At 53.1% G+C, this 25,346-nt stretch overlaps 10 protein-coding genes across 10 annotated transcripts; 3 read left to right on the plus strand and 7 right to left on the minus strand.

The window, feature by feature from the left end:
* Window positions 1–178: 178 nt before the first annotated feature.
* Window positions 179–1,063, plus strand: BDV59DRAFT_198792 (ATG3/ATG10 family protein; the record flags this gene model as incomplete). The annotated part of the gene is made up of 4 exons (XM_073693223.1): window positions 179–298; window positions 361–477; window positions 555–773; window positions 830–1,063. The coding sequence occupies 4 exons, from the start codon at window positions 179–181 to the stop codon at window positions 1,061–1,063; spliced, it is 690 nt and encodes a 229-aa protein (XP_073551170.1).
* BDV59DRAFT_105440 (U2 snRNP complex subunit MSL1) lies at window positions 843–1,963 on the minus strand. The gene is made up of 3 exons (XM_073686522.1): window positions 1,768–1,963; window positions 1,494–1,707; window positions 843–1,440 (listed from the first exon to the last, which is right to left on the minus strand). The coding sequence occupies exons 1-3, from the start codon at window positions 1,833–1,835 to the stop codon at window positions 1,141–1,143; spliced, it is 582 nt and encodes a 193-aa protein (XP_073551171.1). The 5' UTR covers window positions 1,836–1,963; the 3' UTR covers window positions 843–1,140.
* Window positions 1,964–2,082: 119 nt separating this feature from the next.
* Window positions 2,083–3,507, plus strand: BDV59DRAFT_170543 (WD40 repeat domain-containing protein). Its single transcript, XM_073688431.1, has 4 exons — window positions 2,083–2,372; window positions 2,429–3,015; window positions 3,071–3,311; window positions 3,360–3,507. The coding sequence occupies exons 1-4, from the start codon at window positions 2,150–2,152 to the stop codon at window positions 3,398–3,400; spliced, it is 1,092 nt and encodes a 363-aa protein (XP_073551172.1). The 5' UTR covers window positions 2,083–2,149; the 3' UTR covers window positions 3,401–3,507.
* A 168-nt stretch (window positions 3,508–3,675) lies between these two features.
* On the plus strand, window positions 3,676–4,925 carry BDV59DRAFT_198795 (lipase family protein; the record flags this gene model as incomplete). The annotated part of the gene is made up of 2 exons (XM_073693224.1): window positions 3,676–3,927; window positions 4,011–4,925. The coding sequence occupies 2 exons, from the start codon at window positions 3,676–3,678 to the stop codon at window positions 4,923–4,925; spliced, it is 1,167 nt and encodes a 388-aa protein (XP_073551173.1).
* Window positions 4,926–5,043: 118 nt separating this feature from the next.
* Window positions 5,044–9,170, minus strand: BDV59DRAFT_170546 (WW domain protein). Its single transcript, XM_073688432.1, has 3 exons — window positions 6,450–9,170; window positions 5,794–6,400; window positions 5,044–5,743 (listed from the first exon to the last, which is right to left on the minus strand). The coding sequence occupies exons 1-3, from the start codon at window positions 8,918–8,920 to the stop codon at window positions 5,210–5,212; spliced, it is 3,612 nt and encodes a 1,203-aa protein (XP_073551174.1). The 5' UTR covers window positions 8,921–9,170; the 3' UTR covers window positions 5,044–5,209.
* Window positions 9,171–9,364: 194 nt separating this feature from the next.
* On the minus strand, window positions 9,365–12,455 carry BDV59DRAFT_170550 (uncharacterized protein). Its single transcript, XM_073688433.1, has 7 exons — window positions 11,788–12,455; window positions 11,639–11,646; window positions 11,554–11,585; window positions 11,378–11,498; window positions 10,740–11,329; window positions 10,502–10,684; window positions 9,365–10,448 (listed from the first exon to the last, which is right to left on the minus strand). The coding sequence occupies exons 1-7, from the start codon at window positions 11,982–11,984 to the stop codon at window positions 9,516–9,518; spliced, it is 2,064 nt and encodes a 687-aa protein (XP_073551175.1). The 5' UTR covers window positions 11,985–12,455; the 3' UTR covers window positions 9,365–9,515.
* Window positions 12,456–13,424: 969 nt separating this feature from the next.
* BDV59DRAFT_105843 (ECM29 family proteasome component) lies at window positions 13,425–19,459 on the minus strand. The gene is made up of 4 exons (XM_073686526.1): window positions 14,439–19,459; window positions 14,165–14,361; window positions 14,028–14,110; window positions 13,425–13,966 (listed from the first exon to the last, which is right to left on the minus strand). Exons 1-4 carry the CDS (start codon window positions 19,353–19,355, stop codon window positions 13,560–13,562), a joined length of 5,604 nt encoding a protein of 1,867 aa, XP_073551176.1. The 5' UTR covers window positions 19,356–19,459; the 3' UTR covers window positions 13,425–13,559.
* Window positions 19,460–19,687: 228 nt separating this feature from the next.
* BDV59DRAFT_170585 (uncharacterized protein) lies at window positions 19,688–20,359 on the minus strand. The gene has a single exon (XM_073688434.1). It carries the CDS (start codon window positions 20,131–20,133, stop codon window positions 19,750–19,752), a length of 384 nt encoding a protein of 127 aa, XP_073551177.1. The 5' UTR covers window positions 20,134–20,359; the 3' UTR covers window positions 19,688–19,749.
* BDV59DRAFT_106181 (SNF2 family N-terminal domain-containing protein) lies at window positions 20,155–23,916 on the minus strand. Its single transcript, XM_073686529.1, has 2 exons — window positions 20,862–23,916; window positions 20,155–20,815 (listed from the first exon to the last, which is right to left on the minus strand). Exons 1-2 carry the CDS (start codon window positions 23,761–23,763, stop codon window positions 20,250–20,252), a joined length of 3,468 nt encoding a protein of 1,155 aa, XP_073551178.1. The 5' UTR covers window positions 23,764–23,916; the 3' UTR covers window positions 20,155–20,249.
* BDV59DRAFT_106180 (uncharacterized protein) lies at window positions 23,917–24,429 on the minus strand. Its single transcript, XM_073686528.1, has 2 exons — window positions 24,363–24,429; window positions 23,917–24,303 (listed from the first exon to the last, which is right to left on the minus strand). Exons 1-2 carry the CDS (start codon window positions 24,394–24,396, stop codon window positions 24,071–24,073), a joined length of 267 nt encoding a protein of 88 aa, XP_073551179.1. The 5' UTR covers window positions 24,397–24,429; the 3' UTR covers window positions 23,917–24,070.
* Between the last annotated feature and the right edge of the window lie 917 nt (window positions 24,430–25,346).

Here is a 25,346-nt window from a genome sequence, read left to right on the forward strand (position 1 = left end):
TACGACAGTCTACAGGACCTAAGGTATTACCGGGTACCTCCAGCCTACCGACTACTCCATACTCCGGCAGACTCATCCCAGCCACGCACCATTCATAGACACATCGCAAACATCGATGAAAACGGCCTCTGCTGCCTCCACCCCAGCTGAATCCTCGTGCAACGCAAGACCTGCAGGAATGTCCGCCACTCTCTCCGCCTTTCCTTTCCTTACCTCATCCGAATTCCATCACGCCTGTCATACCTTTCTCCATCGGATCTCCCCCGTGCTGGACCCCTCTCTGTCCTGTCGCTGGGAGGTAATCGCCCTGCATTGGTCCGCTCCCCCCTCGACCATACTGATTCCTTGGCATCTCACTAGGCAACTGGCCCGATTCTAAAGATCTCCCAATGCATCCATAACCCCAACTTTCGCCACTACGATGATGACGCCGCCTCCGATGCACCCCTACCGACCGACTACGACGACGATGATCCGGTCGGTGATGGATTCCGTCCCACTGTGGAAGGTAAAGTTTTTTTTCTGGTTTTCCGAACTGACCCATCTATATACAGGAAGCTCTCATCCGCACTCCAAATCCCGGTCCCAAGCTACAGGTAGACTATGAGGTCCTCCTCTCCCCAACGTACCAAGTCCCCGTGTTGTATTTCAGGTTACGGCAGACCGGCCACCCCACCCCGTTGACCATCGACGATGTCTACCGATACATGGTCCCATCCCAGTACAGAAAGGAACTCCAAAGCGTTGGGGTCATGGGCAGCATCAGTTCGGGTGTAGGTGCTTGTGAATCGTCAGACGAGGTCGCGTTGTCAGTGCTCATGTTGCGTAGTACCATCCACATTCCGGGGCCCCCATGTTCTTCGTCCATCCATGCAACACCGCCGATGCTATGAAGCAGATCGCCGGGCATCAGCGCGTCACCCCCGAGCTTTACCTCATCATCTGGCTCGGGTTGGTGGGGAATCGCCTCGGCCTCCACTTGCCACGTGAACTCTTTCAGACCGGGGACGCGCAGAATTCAGACGGCGTCGAGAAGAAGGGTCCGGAGCCGGGCACCGTATGAAGGGAGTCGTCCCTTCCCTTCCCTCCCCGTCGCCGCCAGCCAGCTATGTGGTCACGGAGACCCCGCGGCCGACAGCTCTAATCTTCATCCGATGAAGCTTCCATCGGCACATCACTATCCTCATCCATTGGCGCCTCGCCTTCGTCGCTCTCCTCCTCGCGCGGACGTTTCACCCCATGGGTGGCCGGCGTCTCCCCGTTGGGCTCTCCAACAGGCTTGGGGGGCAATGCCATCGAACCAGGAGGGCCGCTGAAAATCGACTTCTGTAGGTCGGTCGAGGTGGCTGCAGTCTGCCCGGCCGTCCCAGGAGCCGCCAGGCTGTACGTTCCGCGAAGCCGAGCAATGACATCCGAATTTCCCTTGGCGTAAACAATTTTCTGGCGCAAGTTAGCATACGTAGAATAGCCATCCTTCCATGTACCCAACGTACCATCTGTTTCCCAAAAAATTCAAACCCTTGAAGCGCACGCATGGCCTGCGTGCTTGCGTGGACATCCTTGAACACAACGTGGGCCTGACCACGCATTTTTTGGGTCTTCATGGCCACGACATCCAGAACAGTGCCGTAGGTGGAAAAAAGCGTGTAGAGCGAGAGCCGGAGGTCATATTTGCGGAGCTTATCGGGAAGGTTAGTGCAATAGAGCCTTTATAAACCGTCAGCACCTGGATCTTTGCGCGTTTCCAGCAGATCCTAGTCCACTCACGTTTGGTTCGGAACCGTAGCTGGTTTGCCCTGGGCACCACCGCGCGAGGGAAGGTTTTTCGCCGACATTGCTTGAGCTAGATAAACCGGGTAGGATCCGCAGAGAGCTTATGCAGTTACACGGTGGACGAGAAGGCAGAAGACCGATAGTTCAGAAGACCGGGAGGGACGCGAATCTGAATCTGCCGCAGCTCTCGAATTGCTGGAGGCCGTGGACAGGGAGCTGCGAAGATCCGTGCCTCGGTCACGTGCTATATTACCTAAGCCCCCAATCGTCATCGTCCCCTCCAGGAGGATCTACTCCAGACAGCTGCCTACGACCAACAACCATCCCACCACTCTTCGACCGACAGTAGAGAGCTCCTCCTGTCGTTTCCCCTACAATGTCTGCCCCCGAAGTCCACCATCTGTTCCACAGCCCAATTGCCGACCACTCCTTTTCCCCCGACAAGAGCACCTTGGCCGTTGCGCGGGACAGCAATGTGGAACTCTACCAGAAAAGGAGCACCAAGTTCGCGCTGACGGACGAGCTGAAGGGTCACGAGAAGACCGTGACGGGTGTTGATATTGCTCCCAACAGCGGTCGCATCGTGACTTGCTCGCAGGGTACGTTTTCCGTTGCCGCGGTAGACCGCTGCTCGTCTCCGCTAACGACACTCCAGATCGAAACGCCTACGTCTGGGAGAAAACTCCCTCGGGCTGGAAGCCCACCCTCGTCCTTCTTCGGATCAACCGGGCCGCGACTTTTGTGCGGTGGTCCCCATCCGAGCAGAAGTTCGCCGTCGGTTCCGGCGCCCGCGTGATTGCTGTGTGCTACTTCGAGGAGGAGAACGACTGGTGGATCTCGAAGCATCTCAAGAAGCCCATCCGGAGCACGATCACCACCCTGGCGTGGCACCCCAACTCCGTCCTCTTGGCCGCCGGCTCGACCGACTCCCACGCGCGAGTCCTCTCCAGCTACATCAAGGGCGTCGACACCCGGCCCGAGCCTAGCGCCTGGGGCGAGCGTCTCCCGTTTAACACCATCTGCGGCGAGTTCCTGAACGACTCCGCAGGCTGGATCCACGGGGTATCTTTCTCCCCCAGCGGAAATGCCCTCGCCTTTACGGGCCACGACAGCAGCATCACCGTGGTTTATCCCAGCGCGCCGGAACAGCCGCCTCGGGCGATGTTGAACATCACCACCCGCCTTCTTCCCTTCACTAGCATGATCTGGAATGGCGAGAACGAGATCATCGCTGCCGGCCATGTAAGTAGTCCCGTGTCCCCATCGGCAAGAGTGGGCGACGTGCTGACCCTGTTAGGACTGTGAACCGTATCGCTTCCGCGGCGACGAGGGCGGATGGCAGCTCGCGGGCACGCTGGAAAACAAATCCGGGGCTGGCGCCGGCAGCGTGCGTGAGGAGTCGGCCTTGAACATGTTCCGACAGATGGATCTGAAGGGCCAGACCCAGGTGGATACCCAGCTGAAGTCCACCCACCAGAACACCATCAGCACCGTTCGGGTGTATGAAGAGTCCAACGGCATGGTCCACAAACTGAGTAGTAAGTGTTGATATGTCGTGTCCTTTGCACGGTGACTGACTTTAGCAGCGAGCGGAGTTGATGGCCGGGTCGTGATTTGGACTATCTGATAAGATAGGCTCATATTAACTAGTACATAGAAACAATGCCAGCAGCAGAACAACATCCTCTACCTGACTACGTAGAATACTGCGTAGGCCTTAAGACGAGGCCGAGCCAATCAAAGAACTACCCTGCCCAACCCGGAAAGCCTTACGTAAGTTTCCCCGGATTCTCGACGTCACACCAACTCGTCACGAGCCACCCGCATTTTCACCACGAAGACGGTCATGAACATGAACATGAACACCACAATGCTCCTCCACAAACGATAGCCCTCGACAAGATGGTCTGTCTCAAGCGCGTCCTCCAGGCTTGTCTCCTCACCCTCACCTCCACCCCACTGCTCCGCGCAGCCAGCATCCATCCCTTGCACGCCGCCGACCCCAACCGAACAGTCTCCCACGAGCTGTTCACCTCTCTCGAGGAGCTCGCGCGTCTCGTCGACGTTTCATACTGCGTCGGCGGCCCGGGGATCCAAAAACCCTTCGACTGTCTCAGTCACTGCAAGGACCTACCGGGGTTCGAGCTCATCACCGTGCGTGTCTCCCAACCCCCCAGCCCCACCCTCACTTTCACCCCCAGCCCAAGACTAACTCAGCAACCCAAATCCAACAACAGACCTGGGACACGGGACCCTTCTTCTCCGATTCAAGCGGGTACATCGCGTTCTCGCACGGGCCTGGCCCAGGGGCGAAACGCATCATCGTCGCGTTCCGCGGCACCTACTCGCTCGCCAACACGGTCGTCGATCTATCCGCATACCCGCAGGCCTACGAGCCCTACGGCGACGACGAGGATGACGGCGCCGGTGCCTGTGCCAACTGCACCGTGCACGCCGGGTTCATGGCCTCGTGGCGCAACGCGCGCCGCACGGTGCTGTACCACGTGTCAGCGGCGCGGGCGCGCTACCCGGAGTACCGGGTCGAGGTGGTCGGGCACTCGCTGGGCGGGGCGGTGGCGGCGCTGGCGGGCGTGGAGATGCAGCGGTGCGGGTGGACGCCGCGGGTGACGACGTTCGGGGAGCCGAAGGTCGGAAACAGCGGGTTTGCGCGGTTCGTGGATGCGGTGTTTGAGCTGGGGGGGGATGGCGGTGACGGCGAGCGGAGGTTTCGCCGCGTGACGCATGTTGGGGATCCCGTGCCGCTGCTGCCGCTGCGGGAATGGGGGTATGCGATGCATGCTGGGGAGGTGTTCGTGTCCAAGGCGGAGTTGGCGCCGGAGGTTGCGGATGTGGTGCTCTGCGAGGGGGATCGTGATGTGCGGTGCATCTCTGGGGCTGAGGATGCGTTGACGGAGCGGTTGCTGGGCCGGACGGATGTCGTGGGGCCGGTGCGTTCTGGTCTCAGGCGAAGGGATCAGAAGGTCCTGTCGGATGCGTTGCGTATGGATGGGGATGAGGTACGTCAGTCGCGAATCGGTCTACCGTGGCATCTTGTGCCGGCTAAGTATCGTCTGTGGGAGCTGTTCTTCGCGCACCGGGATTATTTCCTGCGATTGGGACTTTGTGTGCCCGGGGGTGACCCGACGGGATAGTGTCTGGGGATGGAATCGTGAAGTTGCAAACTACGCTAGAATGGCTCATGAATTAACGACAGGATCAAGAATGACGTTAGAATGAGGTTTGCTAGAAGTGCTACGCTTCAGTACTAGGAATATAAACAACCTATAGATAATATGGACTAAGAAGTAATCTAAACAAGCCACAATGATAAAGCGCTGCGCACGAAATAGAACAGTCTTCAAGCATAATACAAACATTGTAACACCGAGACGCTTGGCACAACCACAACAGACACCGTGCGAGACATGATGTAGGCTTACCCCAGACTAGGAACAATGACCGGCCCGAACTTAACCACATTCCCATAGGCTCCTTCGCCCTGGACCATAAAGTCCGCCGCGAGGTTCAGCTTGCCGCCATGCCCCGGGGAGGTCTGGCAGTACGTCGTGTTGACCAGGTCCGGATCGTAGGCGACGATAGCGACGTAGTTGCGGCGGCCCATCAATTTGCGGTGTTCGCGGGACTGGCCCGTAACGTCGGTCTGGAAGATCTCCATCATGTCCTCCTTGGTATCGGTGGGCTGAGAGGGGGTGGAGCGGTGGCCGTTCGGCGGGATGTAGATGGGCTTGTTGCTGCCATGGAGCAGTTTGAGAATGTAAGACGGCGGGGGACTGTTCACGACCGCGGAGGAGATAAGCTGGTACATGGTCTTGTAGTCGGACGGATGAGAGGGATCGTGGACTAGCCCTGCGCCGCAGACATTCACGGCGCCGGAGAGGAAAGTCATCCGGAGTGATTTCTGGTGCGCGATACCTTGGAGGGTGCGAATGAGGTATGTTCGTTCGAGATCCTGCACGCACCGTTAGAGACAGTCATAGAAGTGAAAGCCCGCGTCCTCACCTTGGATTCGTGCGTCCATTGATCCCGCAGTTCGTCCATCAAGTCGAACTCGCCAAACGGACTGAGTATGCCGCCCATGAGCCCAGACTTCCCAACGGCACGCTTCACCGAGTCGAACCCGGAACCGACCACCTCTTTGGCACCTACCACTCCAGCTACGGAGCTTGTGACCTTCCCGAGAACGTTATAGGCGCCGGTGAACGCCCTCTTCCCGGACGCTACAGTGTGGGCGATATGTTCTGCCGTCTCCAGCCGTGGGTAGAGCACCGGCACGGAGATCATCCACAGACAATGCTGTACAGACGGAGGCAGCATGGCCACTTTGGGGAATATGCCTTGATAGGTTGGACCGGCTACGACCTGGTGAGGATTGCGCTCGGACCGACAATCCAGGCCAACGACTACCACGGCAGGTCCAAGATACTTGACAAAATGCCAGCCGGTGCCGGTGATGGTGAACAAGTCAATGTCCGTGCTGACATTGCGCAGGATGTCAAGGGTGGTGTGGTGTTGGAAGAGCAAGTACATCTCGATGCCGATCCGGCCGATGTTCTTGAACATGTTGGAGAACTGCATGTGCTCGGGGTACGAGCCGAACCCGTCGAAACTACACATGTTTAGTTTATCTGCCGCCAACGGAATAGCGAATCACTTACATGTCATGGTCATCCAATTGGCAGACGTACGGGATCTGGGCAAAGGACTCCCGCAAATACGGCTGATCAAAGTGGCTGGTGTAGTAATGGAAGTATGCATGCGATACGTCCTCCTCATTGGCAGTGGTCCAAGGGACGTTCTTCCGGGCCTCTTTCCCGCTGATCGTAAGCCACTGTTTGAGCGAGGCGATTTCCTTCCACATCCGATCTGCGTAGATCTGCCCTCCCAGACACAGCTGTGCGTGGAACCCTCCAATCTCATTGTGCTTCTGCATGATATCTTTCCACATGAAGCCCACGCCTCCCAGGCGGGACCGTTCATTCGCGTTCACGTTAAGAGAGAAGTCGTTCCCGGAGGTGGTGATGAAGCGCCAATTCGTCTCATATCTCCCAGCCACGAGAAACTCGTAGCGCGTGCAGCCGAGGTGTGAGGTAATGGCGTACGTCCATTTGGCCGGGCCAGACTCTTCCATGCGCAAGTCCACCTCGTACTTGTAGAAGGTCCATCGTTGGTGGACAGCGATCGGGAAGGCCTTCAGCTGGCGCGGGTTGGGAGACAGGTCAATACTTTGGTGGATGTGGATCGTTGGAGGCTGCGCAGCATCAGTCACGAGGAGAATGGAACCTAGCCATAGACCGCGCTCGATATCCATGTTCGCGTATCGCAGGTAAGGGCCAAAGTAGACCCCATTCGTGGGTGCTACTTTATACAAGTCGACTCCGCTGCTAGGGGGCGGACCGGTGAATCCTGCAGCGACAGGTGATTGTAGGCTCTCATATCCCGGTGTCAGCGGGAGGCCGGGAGAAGCCATCGGTTTCCCAAAGGCCGAAAGGCCCGGTGATGTCAGAGGGTGGCTGCTATAGACGCTCCCCACTGGTGACAGGGGGGTCTCGTTGAGATTTAAAGGCGTAGGCCCTTTGGGGAACTCCCATTGTGTGGACTGTGTGGGAAGATGGATGTAGTAGTACTGTCCCGAGTTCGGATCCAGATGGGCGATCCATCCTTCCGGGAGAGGTGGAGGCGACGCGGGAGGAATCCCCGAGGGCGTAGGGAGTGTGCCGACTTGGGCGGGCTGGACGGGTTGCTGGGGCTCCTGGGGAAGTCCATTCTGCGCAACATTTGCCGGCGACTGTCTGAGGGGCTGTTGGTGTGCTGGGTCATTGGCGAAGGCTGGATGATCCTGGGCTGCAGAGACTGGCAATGGACCAGAGCTAGCGGCATTTGCAGGGGCCACCATTGCTGGATGACCAGCCGATGAGACGGGCTGAGCAGTTGAGGTTGGGATGCGTTGTTTCTCATTCGGATAGCCCTGGGGAACAGCAGGCCCCGAGACGCTGGAGTACGCTGGAGGGGGGGAAGAGCTTATGCGCATGCGTTCCAGATCCTGCTCCAACGCATTCTGCGGGATTCTAGCAGGATGCTGCGCCTGCGGCGGTGGCGATGCCGCGGACGCAGGTTTCGCGGCGAGCGAACTCGCTGGCGGGTTGTCCGAGGATACAACACCAGCTCCCTGGTATACCGTAGGTGGTCCGTGAGGTTGAGTGCCGGGTTGTTCAGTTGGTGTCCATGGCCTCTGTACTGGATTGGTTGGTTGCTGGCCGGCATACTGCTCTGCGCGTCTTTGGGCTGCGGCGCTCTGGGCGTGCAATCCGGCGAGGGTCGAGGTGCCCGCGATCCCCGAAGCTGCATATCGCGCCTCGATGTCTGAGCCGGGTTGATGGCCTGGTTCCACGATTGGGGTTTCCGGTGGCGGGGGTGAGCCTCGCTGTGCTCGAGTCGTGGATGTAGAAGCCGTCGAGCTGATGCGATTGATGGAATTGCTCGGCGGTTGGAGGGACTGTGCTGTAGTCTGGCTTGCCGAAGGCGCGGAAGAGCCCGAGGGCTGAGGAGGCGGCCAGTACTGCTGACGATAATCAGGGTAGTTATTCCCATCATATTGTCCTCCGATGTTTCCCGCTGCAGGCGCTGGGCCACGCTGATATCTCTTCGCAAAGAGTCCCTCTCGGTCCGGGCCATCGCCGGCGGGTGACTCTGGGAGGGGCTTGGGGACGTTGCCTCGGCGCTCCGCTAATGTTGCTGGTTTCGGTTCGCGACCATCCCGTGGACGTAGAGCTGCAGGATAGTCCGCGGGTCTTGGGGTGGTGGAGGGCGACCCCGCCAACCGTCCCGCATCGGTGGTAGGACTTGAACTGCTGGAGCTGGAGGTGCGCATTTGCTGCGGACGAGGACGGTCGTCGGGATACGGGAGAGGATTGCTCGGTGCCGATGGAGAGGGCGTGTCTCTCTTGTTAATTCGCAATGGCTCGACCACGGGAGATGCCGCCGGCGGTTGTCCGGTGGTATTGAGAAACAGCTCCTCCTCTGAAGCATTTCCCTGACGGTTGGCGCCGGGATTCATGATGAAACAAGACAGATGCGTTTGACCTGAACGGGGGATAACGACGGGGAAATAATTTAAGCCAAAAGACATCCAGTCCAGGCTGCAGTCTCGGAGCGATCGACACGATCAGGAGGACGCAGTCATCAGAAGACGCCAGCTATCGAGCGATGAACCCACGGGCGAATGATGAGGGGCTATCGTCAGCGATGCGGGGAGTCCGGGCGCTTAGAGAGCCAGTCGGCGAGGGTGAAGGCGACACCACTGCAGGACACGAAGATGAAAGGAGAGGACCGGGGAAGGGAAGATGTGACAAGGTGAGGAAAGTCGCGAGGCCCCTCCATCCGTGCCCGATCATCGTTCAGATAGGCGCCCGGGGGATTTTACTGCTCGGCGCGCATCCTGCCATTGGCTCTGGGCAAACCAGCCGAGCGCCGCCACCAGATGAGGGGCTGTAGTGCTGCAGGAGGTGGGCAGCAGTAGTGGCCTAATCTCCGAGGGAGAGGACTGTTTGTTGTGGTGACTGTTGTAGTCGAGGAAAAAAGTCCCATGGGTGAGAGAATCCAAAATGCTTCCTGATTCGTCGACGAACTATATATACATTCGCTCCAAATACATCCAGATATTATCCAAAAAAAGCCAAACAGATAATTCCAATAGTCATCATTCATCACCGTTGATCGCATCGTCATCCATAATGTGCCGTGGGACGCTCCCGCCCAGTGACAAGCTCCATCCAGTCGATCCAAAATGCCTCGCTTCCATCGCGCGAGTGTTGCATCTGTCGCTCATATACCAGTTGAAGCAGGTAATTCGTAGTTGAAGCGTTATAACCCATCTCTTCTTCCTCCAGGCTAGAAAGCAACTGCCACGCCCGGATCTTCAGCCCACTGGACGCCGCAACGGCTCCGGCCAAAAACATCGGAAATGCGACCAGCTGTCGGCCACATTCCCCGTCGCGGGAGACCATAGTGTCAGCGAGTTGTAAGATCATTGTCGCATGGTGGTGGATTTCTTCCTCCGATCCATTCCCAACCTCCAGGCGCTGCCGGGGCCAGAGGCTGGTATAGGAGAAGAGGAGAGCGGTGTGGAAAAGGAGGGTGACCTGCTGCAAGATATACTGTGACAACTCGGGGAGCGTTTCTCGTATTTCCCACAGGAAACACATCTCCGAGGATCCCCACAGTTGCCTGAATTCCTCGCGGAGTCCCTCGGCTGCATTCAGTTGGTGATCCAATGGGGAGTCGGGGTATGTTTGCCGAAAGTCCCTTGCGCTGGCTGCAAAAAGACCCATTCGGGCAAGAAGTGTAAACATGTCATGGTAGAGACGTAATAGGGTGGATAGGTTGTCCTGATCCGTTGCATAGTTCGAGTGACCGGGCTCCATGGGATAAAGCAGGAAGTCAAGGCCGGGATATAACTGGTGATCCAATAACGGTCTCACGAACTCCCCGGTCCCGACACCACTGAGGAGTGCGTACAGGTCGATATTGCAGACCCACCAGATGATAAAAGGATACCTTTCCCCACCAAGTGTGGTCTGTCTGGCGAGGTATATCTGCATAAGGCGAGCGGCATGATGGGACCAGACTGTGGATGCGCTGGTTCTCGGTGCAATCGCCTAAAGAAGCCCTGTTAGCTAGACTACCAGCAAAAGGAGACAGCTTAGCTGACCTCATATATCAACAGTAGGAAATACGTGAAAAAGATTCGATCCGAGAGCGTATCATTACCGCTGTCAAATTGAGTTTGAAGAAAGTCATAGGCCTGGTTGATGTAGTGTTGGCTATGGACGCTCTGGTCGTCTCCCTGGCGGAATCGACTGAGAGCTGATACGGCCATCATGGCATTGAACAACTTAAGGATGTTAGAGGAGTTGGCTTACGGAAATGCGGTTGGCGCTTTCACTCACCGGAGGAAAACACATGGCTTCTTGCTCGAGAATGTCAAAATCCAAATGATGGTGGTTCGAGTTGGCAAATATCGCCCCGGCCATCAATTGCGGCCAGACAGCATTGCGAAAGTGAAGGAGGAGTGCGATCTCATAGTTCCTCAGATCAAATTTATCCTGCGCGGGGTCTTCATCTACCATGCTCTGGATGGCTGGGTATAGTGCGGACTCGGCCGGTAGAGGTAGCGCGATGTCTGAGTCGGGGGATTGCGTTGAGTCTCCGCGGTGGGTGTAGGGGTATCTCCGGGTATCTCGAACGATCTTGACAATGACGACGTTGGGATCGTCCACTTCTAGGTGGCTGTCGAGGTGATCACTATCGCTATCCCCACTGATCGGAGACGAGATCAGGTCGAGTTCTCTGTCCACTGGACTTGTGTATTCTGGGAGATGGGCAAAGCTTTCCGGGATGACAACGACGTGATACGTCCCCGGGATGGACGCCAGGGCTTTTCTCTCTCGTTCTTCATCAGACGCAAGGACCGCGAACGAGGGGAGCAGATCGTGGGGCACATGGTCGTCGGATAGGCTCCGCCGAGAGATTACGTTGGCTGTCCAGAGTCAGTATGGAGGGTCGGAGAAAGAGGTGAGGTACATACGGTCCCAGACGGCATTTCCGGCAACCTTCACATATGACATGCGGTCCATCACCCGACGGGTGTCATCGCGGAAACATAGTCGGGGTTTGTAGTCGCAGACATGGCCCAAGCGGGTACATTGCTGGAAGGAGTTAGTGAGCGTCGATAGGAAGGCGGAAGGTCGAGGGACGTAGTACATTGCATTGCGGGTGACTTTCATCACATTTCACTATCGATAGTTAGAAAGAGGGTCAGAATGAGGTTGTCGTAAGTTAGGCTCACCTTTGCGGCTCTATACAGCAGGAGGCGATTAGTATAACATTGCGCCAACTCGTCTCCACGAGACAAATTCAGGCAATTGACTCACCCTGCATGTCCTACATCAAAGGAGAGTTAAAACCACTGCGTCTCAGATTGGGGATAGAACATACCAACAACCTGTCCGGGATCGGGGGGGAAATCGGATGCGAGTCTTGGGAATTGGGTTCTTGACGGGGCCGGATGACAGACTGGCAGTGACCGCGGGAGGGATCGCATCATCCTTTGGGGCAATGATAGGCAACCAGAGGGGACGTTTGCGGGAGAGAGTTCCCCGGCGGCTGGGTTTCACAACACTGACAGCGGTCATGGTTGAGGGATCGACTTGGAGGAGTCTGCGCAGGATGCTGTAAGGCTCCACCGAGGGAGGATGATCAACCCACGTCTGCGGGGAGAAGAAGGGACGAAGATTGGCGACGATGCGGGGGAATTAAATGAGATCCAAGAAACCGCTAGAGGGGATGGAATTGGGAGGAGAGACAACCAGATGACGGCAGCCAAACCGCTCGTATATACATATTCTCCACGAAGAGTTCAGGCAAATGAGAGTGGGGGGCGAAAAGGAAAAAAAAAAAGAAGTCAGTCGGGCAGAGATAGAAACGAGAAAGGCCCTCACCGGATGAGGAACTCACTAAACTAAGGCAGTGGCGGTGGTCAGGAACCAAGACATGGTGCAAGAGGCATCGATAAAGGGAATACGTCCGATGCCAACCATGTGGACGGTCCGCGGTCTTTCAGGGCGCCGGGGGGATTCGCTGTTGCATGCATGGCGAGCTATGGGTGGTGATTGGTGAGATATACTTTGATTGATTTCCTGTTCTATTTATCCTTGAGTTTATTCTTTTTTTATCCTACCATATGGCCTCTTATTCATCTCCCATCCATTTCGATTTTTCGATTTTCTAATTTTTCCGATTTGCTCATTTTCTCATCTTCTCATTTTCTACCTATTTCTCTACCCATCCTCCGCGCCATGTGGACGGACCGCAAACCCGATCATCTCAAATCCCCTAATTTAGTCCCAATTTAGTTCCCAATTCGGTCCCCCCAAAGACTCGTCTCGACCGGTCTGGATTCCCCTCCCCCGGACAGCCCCTGATTGGCCCGGTCTCACTCTGCCCGTCCTGATTGGCCGTCCGCCCAGATACCTTCCTCGCTTAAATCCGTTACGCCTTCGGATCCTCCCGGCCGACCCTAATGTAGACAGATACTTCCGCTCCGGATGGGACATTCAACCGCCCATTCCCTCCAGCTGAAAGACAAAGAACAAGAGCCTCACGCCATCCAGTCAATAGTCAGTCGTTGTCAGCTGACAACTCATCCTAGAACCCTCGATACATCCGTGGATGGAACGAAGCGAGCCCACGTACCGAGTCCTCACTCATTCCCCAAGTAACGGGCATGCACGCCTTTAGTAGCCTTGATGGACGGAGCATACCAGTTTCTGACAGTCCTGTATGTGACTTGGCGCCGCCGACGCCTCCCACCACGCGAGAAAATTGCCTACGTTCTGCATGGATCTGACGGTCATGTCCGTCCCCTTCCAACCACTGTTCCTGTCTACTCTAATCCCCACACGCCCGATCCAGACGTGGAACGTGCACCATACTTGTGATGGGACCGATTACAGGGCTAGATATTATTGCAAAAGACAAGAGACCCTCCCATGAGATAAGGAGCACCACTGAGCATATTAGCGGGGATTCTACCTAAGAATGTTGTCGTCTCACAGCCACATCCTGACTAATCTACTGCAGCCATCCCCAGGTTTATCTCGACACTTCCATTTGCATTGCACCATCGATAGGGTAATGATAGTACGTACCCACCATTTACATATAACCATAAATATACTCTAACCTAACCCTGGACAAGTAAAACCGCATTACGATGAAGCCAACCGACCCAAGGTCCGATCAAGAATGTTCTGTACCGGACCAGACCGCTCCCCCTCCCTCCACGTTTGGATCAGTCCTGGAAATTCGCTGTAGACCTCCAGTCCGTTCCGCTGACAGAGAGAGAGATACGAGGCGGCGGCTTCAGCTCGCCCCTTTCGGATGGCTTCGGCCGACACATCAACCTCTCGAGCAAACATCCCCCCTGCTAGCGTCGACAAGGATCCTTGCATGTCACGTAGATCGGGTTCCTCGCTTCCCCGTTGTGGAGCCCACGTTTCCAGTGCTCCGAAAACTCGCTGCAATTGTTCGTACAGTGTAACCTGCACCTTTCGGCCGCCGTTACTCAGGGCTTGGTTGAGAAGTGGCGTTATTTCAGCTAGGTATGCATTGACCACTGCGCATTCCAGTCAGTATCCTGTCAGCGATACACCCGGGTACGAGAGAAGGCAACGTACTCTGCGTGGATACATCCAACGATGGGTTAAAGCATTGTAGGAGGCACTCTACACAAGCCGCCAGCGTATCTTCCAGATTTTGTCTATATGTCTCATTAGCTGAAAGAGACAAGAACTTGGGAGAAGAGACAGCATACTTGGCGTTCCGACCACTGCCAGAATCAACATCCATCAAATCGTCGTCTCCAATATCCTCCAGCACCCGAGAGACAATGCCGGAAGCATCTGGCATCAGATTAAGATCCTTTCGTGCCTGTGCCACCCCGCCCAATGCCGTGATCCCATGCGGACGGTAGGCCTGGTTTGTTCGTTTAGCCTCCCGAATAGCGATGACCTATAGTAAGTCAGTATCGTAAACACAAAAAGCTTATATGTCGACGAGGTGCTCGAATGGGTATGAAAAAGCATTACCTTCATCGTATTGCTTAGCTGAGGGAATTCTCGCCAGAGTTGCTTTGCCTGACTAGCAAATTTTACGAAAGCCTTGAGAACCGTTTCCTTGCCTTCCCATGTCTTTCCAGCCAGAGCCTTTTCGAGCACAGGCCACAACATCTTGCTAGTAGGGACGTCAAGTTCATCATCAAGTGCCGTAATGGCGCTTGCAATACCGAGAGCCGCGGTGTGTTTGATCGCCCACCGAGGCGAGTCCAAATTTTCCGCGACAAGGGTGGAAATTTCTTTGATGTACAGCATAACAGCGCGATTACCACCAACATTGTCTTGCCACGTCTTTTCGAAAACCTCCCTAACATGGTCGTCGGTATCGTGCTTCGACACAAAGATGAAGGGTAAGGCACTAGCCGCAAACGCCATGAATCGATCATTTGATAACTTCGACGTGGACTGAAAGATCTCTGCGGAAATTACCCGCTGGTTCGCATCTTCCGCGGTCATGTATAGACTCTTTGCATGCTCAATAGTCTTCAGGACTCGGTCGTCTGATGCCAGCCGGATGAGGTACCCTATAGAGGTGCAGTAAGATGCACTGACCGTGTCATTGCGGTCGACCACGTATTTCCCAAGAAGCTGGATGAAGCGGTCTGCATAAGGCCGAAACAGGATTGTCTTCATACTCAAAAGGACCAAGACTCGGCTAACACCCACTTTGGTAGGAAGCCCAACAGCTGACCGAAGGACTCCTTCTAACTTGGCCGCAAACTCTTTCATGCTAGTTTCATCAAGCATGTCAATGAGATATCGTTCAATCACTTCCATCATCGGGGACGTGCGAATGCTGGACAACCTCATCTTATCAATCTCTTCACCGGTCAGCCCATACTTATCTGCATTCAGGTGAACATAGTTGACGGCTTGCGGTTCCAGGGAGCTCAACGAGCTCAGGAACTGCTCAATTATGCAGGGTACAAACGGCCGCAAGGGACCCCCGGGACTCTTCTTTATCATTTGCACCAACGATCCGATTGCAAATCCCTGAACCTCTTCCACACCAGACTCCATACCCTTGTCGCTTAGTAGAAAGGGGATAGCACTCTCTAGCATTGTGTTTGCCCGTTTGGTGTCGGCATCGCTTGTTTCGAGGGTGCGAATCACGGCACTTGTGATCGTCTGGCAAAGCTTCAACGCCGCCGCACGAACGGATTCCTTAATGTCATCGACCAGCTTGAAAGCTTTGGTAAATATTTCATCCATATATTTCGCATATCTTTCGGGTTGGCGGCCTTGAATCAAATCAGATATAGCCGCACAGCTTGCCTGTCGGACTCTCCATTCTCGCCCTGTCATTATACTTCCGAGTAGGTCATTCATGATGTCGTCAAAATGATCATTGACGACAGCCGAAGGATCCTTGACCAGGGCTTGCCAGATGGTGTTCATGGATCGCTGAACGTTTGGATTAGGATCAAAGCGGTACCGAAATAGCTTGGGGTAGATTTTTGGGTTTTTGGCAAGGTAACCGTTCACACTGGAATCGGAGAAAATGCTGCTGATACCAAGCTTGCTGAACGCAGCACGGTTTGTCCACAGGGCGTTGTTTGATGCCAGTGACATAAATCGATAAACAAGCGTGGGATCTCCCGCTTCCGAGGCAAGATTCATGATATCCTTGTAGGTATTGACCGATGATCCACCTCCAGTGGGTAAAGCCCCAGGATCGAAAAGCTCGGTGTTTTCATCGACGCGACCTCCGGAGAGATTCGACTTGCTGGCGGTAAAAGATTCCACTAGATCACGGACTAAATCATCTTTAAGTGCCTGGTCGCCCATTTCATAGACGAGACTCAGGCCTTGAGCTCCGGTCTCTTGTACCACTTCATCACGATCAGAAAGAAGCACCGCGAAAGTACCCTGGCATTTACGCAAGCGGGCTTGCGTTTCTTCTAGGTGGCCGCAGTTTTTGACCAGACACAGTAGCCAAATGGCAGAGGCTTTCCTGAGAGATGGTTTCGACGCGGTACAATCTGATATAATCTTGTCAAGCATATTCGCAAGCACTGAGCCAGAAATTGTCGACACCGGAACTTTCGCATCAACATCAAATTCAGTTGCTAGCGATTTCGACTTCCATCCCACCGCAGCATTGCTCAATGCTTCGCCCACGGTAAAATGTACCTCGGGACTGCGGATCTCATGGATTTGATAGAGATCATCCAGAAGGTCATTAAATAGCTGATTTTCGGGGCCGTCCCTCGAGAACACCATAGACAGAAAGCCCATCGACATGATGGCAATTTCGCTCTCGGCCTTTGCATCCGTCTTCAGCTTATCTCTAATGGTCTCCCATCTTTCGGCAGGAAGAGCGGTGGGTAACAGAACACCAGACAGACCAAGTTGGCCGATTGCAATCTGCGCTGACTGGCGTAGATGGGAGTCGCGTGCATTCTCAGTTATGGCAAAGACCAAATCTATAAATTGGCCCACGCGTGTACCCGGGACTCTGTTGGTCATGTTGCGGAAAGCAAGTCGACTCAGTAAGTATGCTATTGCCAGAATTGAGCCGCGCACTGCAAGCACTGTCTCGCCTATGGCTGACTTCCAAAGCTCCACAGGATGTAATAGGTCATTGGTGAGTGTCGTCAAATTGGACTCAGAGAAGGCATGGTGAGAGGCTAAGATTCCCAGTACCCTCGCAACCACGTCTTGCGTCTCTTGGTCATTGCTGTACAGTGGGCCCGTCAAAAGTGGTGCTTGTGAGATTAGAGCTTCGATGGTCTCATCCGGTGACACCGAACAGATACTGATAAGTTGCTCCCCACACTTCTGTCGTCCTTCTCGATATTCCCCAATAAGACCCTTCAAAGCCCCTACCAAAAATAACAAAACGGCCGCCTTATATGAAGACCGGGTGTATCTTCTTAGAGAATCCCTGGCTTTCTCGTCGGACGTAAGTAGCATATCTAGTTTAATATCCCAATCTTGCTCTATCTCTGTGCGAATGCCAGCTTCCGAGAATGCCTCCCAAAGGAGGACATCCCTGAGGAAAGATATGGTAGGAGCAAATGCATTCTTATAGGGACCAGGTAGCATCTCTGTAGCAGGCGTACCATTCAGTGAAGGAGATGGCTGTGAACCAATGAGGAAGCCGGCTGCTTCAGAAAAGCTTGGGAATCTGAACCAGGACGCACGAGTCTCTTCTGTTACCGAAGTAACCCATTTCTTGTCTTTGCTGGGATTGATGAGTCGATACCAGTAGGGATGCAACCCCTTTTTACCTTCTTCCACCACCTCTTGATGGCGTTCTGTTCCACGTGCAACCGCGATAAGGTCTATCCAGCGAGCAACCACGTCGCTAAACGGCAAGAACCTGTTGGCAAACCGGACAGCGGCATACTGGGTGTCACGAACTACCTGGAATCCGGTCTCTGGGTCCTCCCCGCCTGACTGATTGTTCATCTGATGGACCAAAAAGGGGCGGAGATGTTCCTGGAACTCCTTATCCCAGCTATCTACTGAGGAATTGAGTATACTTCCCAAGGCTTGCTCAATACTGACAAAGATCTGAGAACTTGAGTCATCAGAACTTAGAGATATGAACAGCCATCTTATCAGCTCAAATCCCGAAAAATGTTCCTGGTTCTCGAGCATCTGGAAATCAACCTTGGGAACCAAGATCCCAATACTTTCATAAGCAAGGCCTCGTAGACTCAGGTCAGTGGCAGGTAACTTCTGCCCGCTGGCTCCGGGGCTCGGCCATCCTTGAGATTGAATAAAATCCCTTAGACCAGCTATCAGCTTGGGCGCTATGCTCTTGAGATCTGAAGGTGATCCCATCCGGACCACCCATGTGGTAAATGTGAAAATTTGAGTCCGCAGCTTGGAAGCCTGCAACCCCTGAGAGGACCTTGCCGTGTCTGACAGAAGACCTTCTTCGATTAATCTCAAAACTTTGTCTGTGTTAGAGGTGGCATGCATCGATTTCCCCAGATAGACCAGGAGCTTTGTCTGAAGAGCAGGTCGGACGGGAGGAACCCCATCGGAGGCACCCGTTCCAAAGTACATGGTGTACAGCTGTTGCACCACGCTTGGGCTTTCAAGGTCAGGGAGGAAGCGTTTCAATATTTCTTCACCGAGGTCCGAAAGGCGCGAATTTGCATCGGCAGAGGCGATTAGAGCAGGACGAAAACGCTCCGAATCATTGAAAGCCCTACTAGCAAGGAACCTCAGCGCGGTAGCTTTGGTCTCAGTGAGGTTCAGTCCACCATTCAATGACGGATTCCAAGTCTCTTTCATAGACACGCCTTTGTTTAGAAACTTGAATTCCGAAGGCGCGAGCCCTGGACAAGTGATTTCATCCTTGTCCGGAGGGGAGAGTATCAACAGTTTCTCGAACCACGAAGCTAGGAACTTGGTATCCTGATCGGAGAGGCCAAGTCGCGATTTGAGCTGGACATCATCATCGCTATCCTTCGGGGGGAGCTTCAACAAGGGCAGCAGGCGCAAAACAAGATTAAACACCAGAGCCGCCTGGTCGGTGGACGTTCCAATTTCGGAAATCCCCTGGAGCAACGGGACAAGAACTTCGATTCTTGCATTAGACCCTAGGCGATCAATACCCTGCTGAAGATAAATCAAGTCAAAATGTCTGATGAGCTGGGACTTTTGCTCTTTGAATTGTTTCAACAGCGCTTCCACTGGAAGTTTGATCGACGGTGTCTGAACGCGGGTGGTGACATGTTGACACACGGCAATTACTTTGTTGCGGACCGCCAGGCTTTCTGAGCCTAACTTGAGCAACAGTGGTGCGAGATATGTCTTGAGGAGACCCTCCAGCTTCTCATCCGTGTCCGCCAAAGCGATCCTAAGCTCGACCTTTGATATTAAGCTCAACTCGCGAGCCTCGGCGCTCGCTTGGGTGCTTGCCGAAGCCATCACGAGAGTTCAGAAAACGAGAGAAGAGAGGGGTTCCCGCACATCTGTCAATTTCCCGAGAAAGCGATGAGTCGAAAAACACGTCCAGAAGGGCAGAAGAGGAGAGGCATGTATTTCCCCAGGCAGAGGAACGCGCACGTCAGCTGTTGAAGTTACCCGACGCTGCCAGGAGCGATAAGCTACTATTCCGATTTGGTACCCCGAGGGATTAGTCATTCTCTGCCTTATTTCTGCTCTCCTTATAGTCTGTAGTATAAGGCATCACATTTATAATATCTAAATCTAGTTGGCAAGCACCACGACTGCTGGACACCTTCAACTGTGGGAACTATCGAAAAGATCTCTCTCATTAAATGTGGTTATACATGAATGCAATGTTACTCCCATTCTATAATTACAACAGGTCTCTTCTGCGCTGCTCAGCAGCTTCACCTCTTAAGAACCTCGCCACTTCTGATTCTGCAGCCGCTTGGTGGGTTTTGCCGTCCTTCTTGTTGACGGGGTTTCCAAACAGGCACTGCCATAGATCATCTTTCTTCACCATTTCACCCTCCCCTCCTCCGGCCATTAACCGCGCCAGAGCTGCATCTTGCATCTCCCAGGAGTTAGCAGAATCGATGGCAGTCTCGGTGATATTTTGGACGGTACGATCATCAGCATCGGGCAAGCCGGCGGACCGGGCCTCTTTCTCTCTCTCCTTTTGAGCTATGTGAGCTAGCCGGCGAGAAACAGACAGCTCGTATATGGACTCCTCTACCGTATCTGAAACCAGATACATCCACACCGTGGTTGGCCGATGCTGACCAATACGATGTACGCGAGCAATGGCTTGAAGTTCGATTGCAGTGTTGATTAATGGTTCGCAGAGAAACACGTGTGTCGCGTTGACCAGGTTTAGTCCCGATGATTGGGCTTTGGCATGAAGAAGAAAGCACTCAACCTATAATGCAACATCAGGATACGGAATTCCCCGTGCTTCAATTCAGCATAATGGTAACTTACCGATGGATCACTCTTGAAGTTATGGATCCCGTCTTTGCTGTCGACACTGCTAAAGCCGATTTTGAACTTGGAAAGGGCAACGCGTAGATAGGTTAGGAAGCTTCTATATTGAGAGAAGACGACCGACTTTGCCCCAGGGTCGTGTTCACGTAGCCACAAGATGTGACGGGCAAGTGTATCGATTTTGGTGCCAAAGGATCTGTCCAGATCGATATTTTTAATTTCTGCCATTGTCCCGGAACTGATGTCGGCATATATCAAATTCTTTGAGGGTTGCTTCGTCTCGATCTTCGTAGGTGTCTTTTCCACCTGCACGACGAATTCCTGCGGTTTGTATGTTATTTGGTGGAAATCATTTCCCTTAAGCTTTTTTTTGCATGTCGGGCAATTCCGATGCTGGTTCCACCACATGCGTAGACAATCTTTGCAGTATTTGTGGCCACAGACCGTCAACACACCTGTTCATTGTCAGCTTGGTTCGTAATAAATTTAGATGAACCCTACCAATCTCGAAAGTTGACTGGCATATAACACAAGTCTTCGAAGAGTCATCAGAGTCGGAATCGTCCCGCAGATGGATAAGATACCGGCGTTTGGCCTTCAACGCTGAGATTTTCTCATCCATGGCTTCCTCCTGTTTGAGTTTGGAATTGAAAAGAGCCTCATCTAGAGGCTTCCCAACGCTTTCTTCGTCATAAGGAGCTACTGTGTCAGAAATCTGCTGTAGCTGACGATAGTAGCCTAGACGATTGTTCATCGTATCTCTGAACATCTCTACTTCTCTTTCCAGGTTCGAAGCAATCTTTCCTTGTTCTGATGCTATGTGAGCAGCATTTTGGAGGACTAGAGTGACGATCTCGAGTTCGGCACGGGCGCGAGCACTTCCTTCATTAGCCTGCCACTCAAGAGATGTCGCGAGGCTGCGTAGCTCGGTAATTATCGCGCGTAATGAACGACCAACGACTGGCTTTACCTGGCTCCGAGTATTCATGACCTCCAGAAATAGCTTTGGAGAAGGGCCTTCTCCTTTTTGGGCCTGAACAATACCTGTCTTGACTTCGTGCGCAATAAGAATGTTCCTCTGCCCTGTTAAGGCGTCATGGCGATCTGCGAACATTGCTCTCAAAGCTTCCATGTAGACGTACATCTCATCCTGATGCTTTGTGGACTGCTCATACTCGTCACCTTCAAGTTCTGACTCGTCTTCTTGATCGATAAGAGACTGTGAGAGTAACTTGATCATGATTTGACGCCACTCATTATATTGTCCTGCGTGTCTGTTCATAGCCTCGCAGAAGTCCTCGAACTCATCGAGAACCCTACGCGACTCTAAACCCTTGTTATAGAGCTGCGGTTTCATTTTCAGAATCTTCACAAATTGATTGTGCTTGTTCTTCTCCCTGATAATCTTCATATATCGGCCCGCCTTGCGAGAGATATCAGCTAGCAACTCTTTACGGATCGACTTCGCCTTCTCATATGCTTCCACTTCTAGCTTTTCCAGGGATGCAAACTGCTCAGATTCGGGTGGCGTGAGTTTAGGGTCTGTTTTGATCTGATAGTAGGCATTTCCGGTAAAGAAGACACAAATATGCTGGACTTCGAGAGCAGATCGCAGCCTCTGGCGCATCGCACCGATCCTGGGGTTCTTGTCTGCTTCTTCTCCCTCATTATCACTTGTATCTGCAGAGGCTGCGTCTCTCTCAGGAGTATCTGTGCTGGCCTTTATCTTGTTACGTTCAAAGTCCAGCCGCTCACGGCATTCATCGACGATGGCAGTGGCTCGCTTTAGGGACGTCATCCACAGGTCGAGAGCCTGTTGCCGATGCATGGCATTTTCCAACAGCTGCCCTCTTCGTAGTTGAGATAGAAGAAGCGTTCGCTCCTCTCCATAAATCAGCAGGTCATTTTGATCTATCATTTGCTCGAGAACTTCGGCCACTGATCGCAGGGGCCCACCAGCCCCAAAACCACGCCTGTGGTTTCCAGTGGGATGAAGGCAAGTCAGACGAAGGCGCACCAGCCAATTTCGCATTTTTTCAACCACCGAAGGGTCATCAGGGTTCCAGTCATCACGTGTAGGAGCACCTGACAAGTCAAAGCCGCAATCCTCACACATCTGCTCGAATTGCTGCGTATAGTGCTGCTCTTCCACCGCAGTAAAAGGTATAGTTATTACAATCCTTTTTTGAGAAGGCAATTGGATCTCGTCGCGAACGCGGTCTTTGCTGTGCCGAAGAGCGATGCTATTGACGATGCGGGCCAAGACTGATGTGAAGTTGCTGCACAAGGTATGCCAGATGAAGCCGCAAAATGGGTCATAATGAAGAAACATCAGAAGGCCAAGAAGGTCCGTTATATCCTTCCGGAGTGGGGTCCCAGTGACAGCCCAAGCGTTCCGACGCGGAATCAATCGAGCAACTTTGGCTGCGTTGCTGACGCCACTCTCGATCATTTGCGCTTCATCTAGACAGACACGCCACCACGATATCTTAACCAAGGGCGTCTTCCTTGCCTCATATTTCTTCTCATGCCGCAGATTCTTCTTCGGGGCATCGCCAGAATAGTGAACTTCTCGTGCAAGGACGTTATACGTAGTGAGAACGACGTCATGGTCAGCAAGCAACTCGACCATCTCTTGGTCGGAAAGGTCCTGGTGGCGCTGTATGCCAGTGTAATGAAGCACACTAAGCTCAGGTGCATGAAGCTTAATTTCCTGCTCCCACTGTTCGAGGATTGCCGGCGGCGTTATGATGAGGGTTGCACCAGAAGGCCTCAGGCCATCGGAATTCCGTATGAACGTCTCTTCGGGGGCTAACAATCGGCGATTCAGGCACATCAGGCTTATTAATTCGACTGTCTTCCCAAGTCCCATCTCTTCGGCGAGCACCCCACCTTTCAGGTGGCTCCCTGCATCATACCAGTTTGAAATACTGCTCGTAACCACCAATAAAAGCTGGCTAGCAAAGCATATTCGCCCATCTGCATCTTGGAATCGTCGAAATGATGTAGGTAGGGAGTCGTCCGGTTGTTGGCTAATCGGAACGACTTCTCCAGTTGGCCGGAGTTCCATGCCCTCCCGTTGCAGTAGCCAACGGACAGCTCTGCGTTGAAAAGGAAACAGTTCGCATTGAATCAGATCACACTTCACCTCTGCCGACGAACTTGGCGTCACTTCGGGGACGTGGACATTTTCGTAGAAGTCCCGAGGACGCCACCCTGCTCCTCCCCCAGCGGCTCGGCGTTTCTGAGTCAAATGCACGAACTCCGGCTCCTTCAGTATATACTTCGAGAACACCTTCAACGGACCAATACGTGATTTATTATAATCCAGAATTTCCAGTGAGTCCTTCCACAGGATGACCGTCTCAAGGCGAAACTTCCTGCCATCGTCCAAGCGGCGCATTCTCGACTGATAACACACTGATGGGGGGATCCGTTTGAGCTTGTCTGCACAGGCTAAGGTAGCCGCAAGCTCCAAGTCCTCGCTAAACTTGCTGATATGATTGTGGGTAAATTGCTCCTGCAGAACTATTCTATCGTCTTTCGGGGAGGCTAGCTCAAGTTTGAAGTAGCTTTCTGGCGGTTCTGATGTCTCATGAGTCGTCGCATTTCGAATAAGAATTGGCACGTCAGATAATCTTTCAAATTTTCCATTCGTCTCGTCAAAGGAAAGACATGGGCGTGCGAATTCCTAGACACAAGTGACTACGTCAGCGACGTCCCGAGCTTGTGGACAATGGAAGACTACACTTGGCGCATACCAAATATAGATGGAATCTTGCCAGCGGTATGTACCCCAGAGGTTCCTGGTTTTGTGACAACCCGTTCAGATCTGCAAGGCTCTGTGGTGTCGAGGCTAGTTTTCTGCGTTTTGTCGGAGGGCCATCAGGGACGGGGGTAGCGCGCCGCGCGAATGCGGTGGCTAATGCATCAGGAACACTGCCTGGACAGTCCAGCATCAGTTGGAAGGTCTTGGGGACGAGCGAGTGTAGTGAGAATTACCTGGAGAAAAAATTTCCGTAGTTACAGGGACCATCACGGATACACCCCCTCGTCTGTCGAAATGCGGCGAAGGTCGTTGTCAGAAGGTAGAGGGCTGAAGCCGGGGAAATTAATCTTATCGATAGTAGTCACGTGCAGATAGACTTAATTCCGATAATCCCGAACCTTCATAGTATACCGAGAGTACAGATTGTAGATGATTGATTTCATGCGCTGAATCCATAGTACATAAGCCTTCTTAATTAGCTGTTCTTATTGAAACCAAATCCTGCTACCTTCAAGATAGCAATTTTACTCTTGACTCCCTATTAGACACCAAGTGTATACATACAATAGCCATACTAGTGGCTAAGCAATACTATGAAACATAACTTAAAAGTCATTTACATTAAACATTAGACTTTAAATAACATAGCCATAAATCAAATATCCCAATAGAAAATATTTGTGTGCATGACTGATCAGGCTCAGGCGTTGGCGTATTTCGCATCTACACCATCGTGGCTGTCCTTAGAGACACTTTTTCGGAACTTATCGGTAACACAACATGCCCATACAAACAGTCCAAAATGAACAAACCTAGAAGACTATGTCAGCATGCAAATTTGACAAGCATCGCTTCGCTTGACCAAGAGGACGGAAAATGGAGCCTCAAATCACCTACACCGCAAGAAGAGCCATAGCAGTACCAAAATGTTCGACATTCGCCACAGTCTGTCCATCGCAGTACCCATAGTACCTCGAGCAGCTGTATGCGCCATCAGTGGTGTAGACACCCATGATTAGCAGATATATAATCATTATTGCGAGTAAACCCGCCCAGGCGATGCAATCAAAGGTGACATAAATGGCCGGGTGGAAAGGAGACTGCGAAGATAGTCGAATGGACACGACCAGCAAAGACCAGATAAAAGTATATTCGAGCTGTTTGATGCATTTAGAACGGATCACTAGGCGGGATGATTATCCCAACAACACAACTTA

The sequence above is a fragment of the Aspergillus ambiguus genome, assembly GCF_047715705.1.
Source record: "Aspergillus ambiguus strain CBS 117.58 unplaced genomic scaffold BDV59scaffold_4, whole genome shotgun sequence".
NCBI classification, from domain to species: Eukaryota; Fungi; Ascomycota; class Eurotiomycetes; order Eurotiales; family Aspergillaceae; genus Aspergillus; species Aspergillus ambiguus.

Bases quoted from the DNA above. Each gene is read 5' to 3' on its own strand.
- BDV59DRAFT_106180 (XM_073686528.1), bottom strand. From the start codon at position 24,396: ATGGTCCCTGTAACTACGGAAATTTTTTCTCCAG. The intron at 24,304-24,362 runs GTAATTCTCACT...TGGACTGTCCAG, and splicing joins TACGGAAATTTTTTCTCCAG to GCAGTGTTCCTGATGCATTA.
- BDV59DRAFT_170550 (XM_073688433.1), bottom strand. From the start codon at position 11,984: ATGACCGCTGTCAGTGTTGTGAAACCCAGCCGCCGGGGAACTCTCTCC. The intron at 11,499-11,553 runs GTACTACGTCCC...AACTCCTTCCAG, and splicing joins AAAGTCACCCGCAATGCAAT to CAATGTACCCGCTTGGGCCA. The intron at 11,330-11,377 runs GTATGTACCTCA...GACTCTGGACAG, and splicing joins CGGAAATGCCGTCTGGGACC to CCAACGTAATCTCTCGGCGG.
- BDV59DRAFT_105843 (XM_073686526.1), bottom strand. From the start codon at position 19,355: ATGGCTTCGGCAAGCACCCAAGCGAGCGCCGAGGCTCGCGAGTTGAGC. The intron at 14,362-14,438 runs GTAATGCTTTTT...GACTTACTATAG, and splicing joins AGCTAAGCAATACGATGAAG to GTCATCGCTATTCGGGAGGC. The intron at 14,111-14,164 runs GTATGCTGTCTC...TGAGACATATAG, and splicing joins GGCAGTGGTCGGAACGCCAA to ACAAAATCTGGAAGATACGC.
- BDV59DRAFT_170585 (XM_073688434.1), bottom strand. From the start codon at position 20,133: ATGTATCTGGTTTCAGATACGGTAGAGGAGTCCATATACGAGCTGTCT.
- BDV59DRAFT_105440 (XM_073686522.1), bottom strand. From the start codon at position 1,835: ATGTCGGCGAAAAACCTTCCCTCGCGCGGTGGTGCCCAGGGCAAACCA. The intron at 1,708-1,767 runs GTGAGTGGACTA...CGGTTTATAAAG, and splicing joins GCTACGGTTCCGAACCAAAC to GCTCTATTGCACTAACCTTC. The intron at 1,441-1,493 runs GTACGTTGGGTA...AACTTGCGCCAG, and splicing joins AATTTTTTGGGAAACAGATG to AAAATTGTTTACGCCAAGGG.
- BDV59DRAFT_170543 (XM_073688431.1), top strand. From the start codon at position 2,150: ATGTCTGCCCCCGAAGTCCACCATCTGTTCCACAGCCCAATTGCCGAC. The intron at 2,373-2,428 runs GTACGTTTTCCG...ACGACACTCCAG, and splicing joins CATCGTGACTTGCTCGCAGG to ATCGAAACGCCTACGTCTGG. The intron at 3,312-3,359 runs GTAAGTGTTGAT...TGACTTTAGCAG, and splicing joins CATGGTCCACAAACTGAGTA to CGAGCGGAGTTGATGGCCGG.
- BDV59DRAFT_106181 (XM_073686529.1), bottom strand. From the start codon at position 23,763: ATGCGCCGCTTGGACGATGGCAGGAAGTTTCGCCTTGAGACGGTCATC. The intron at 20,816-20,861 runs GTAGGGTTCATC...GACAATGAACAG, and splicing joins CCAGTCAACTTTCGAGATTG to GTGTGTTGACGGTCTGTGGC.
- BDV59DRAFT_170546 (XM_073688432.1), bottom strand. From the start codon at position 8,920: ATGTCTTTTGGCTTAAATTATTTCCCCGTCGTTATCCCCCGTTCAGGT. The intron at 6,401-6,449 runs GTAAGTGATTCG...AAACATGTGTAG, and splicing joins CAATTGGATGACCATGACAT to TTTCGACGGGTTCGGCTCGT. The intron at 5,744-5,793 runs GTGAGGACGCGG...CGGTGCGTGCAG, and splicing joins AATGGACGCACGAATCCAAG to GATCTCGAACGAACATACCT.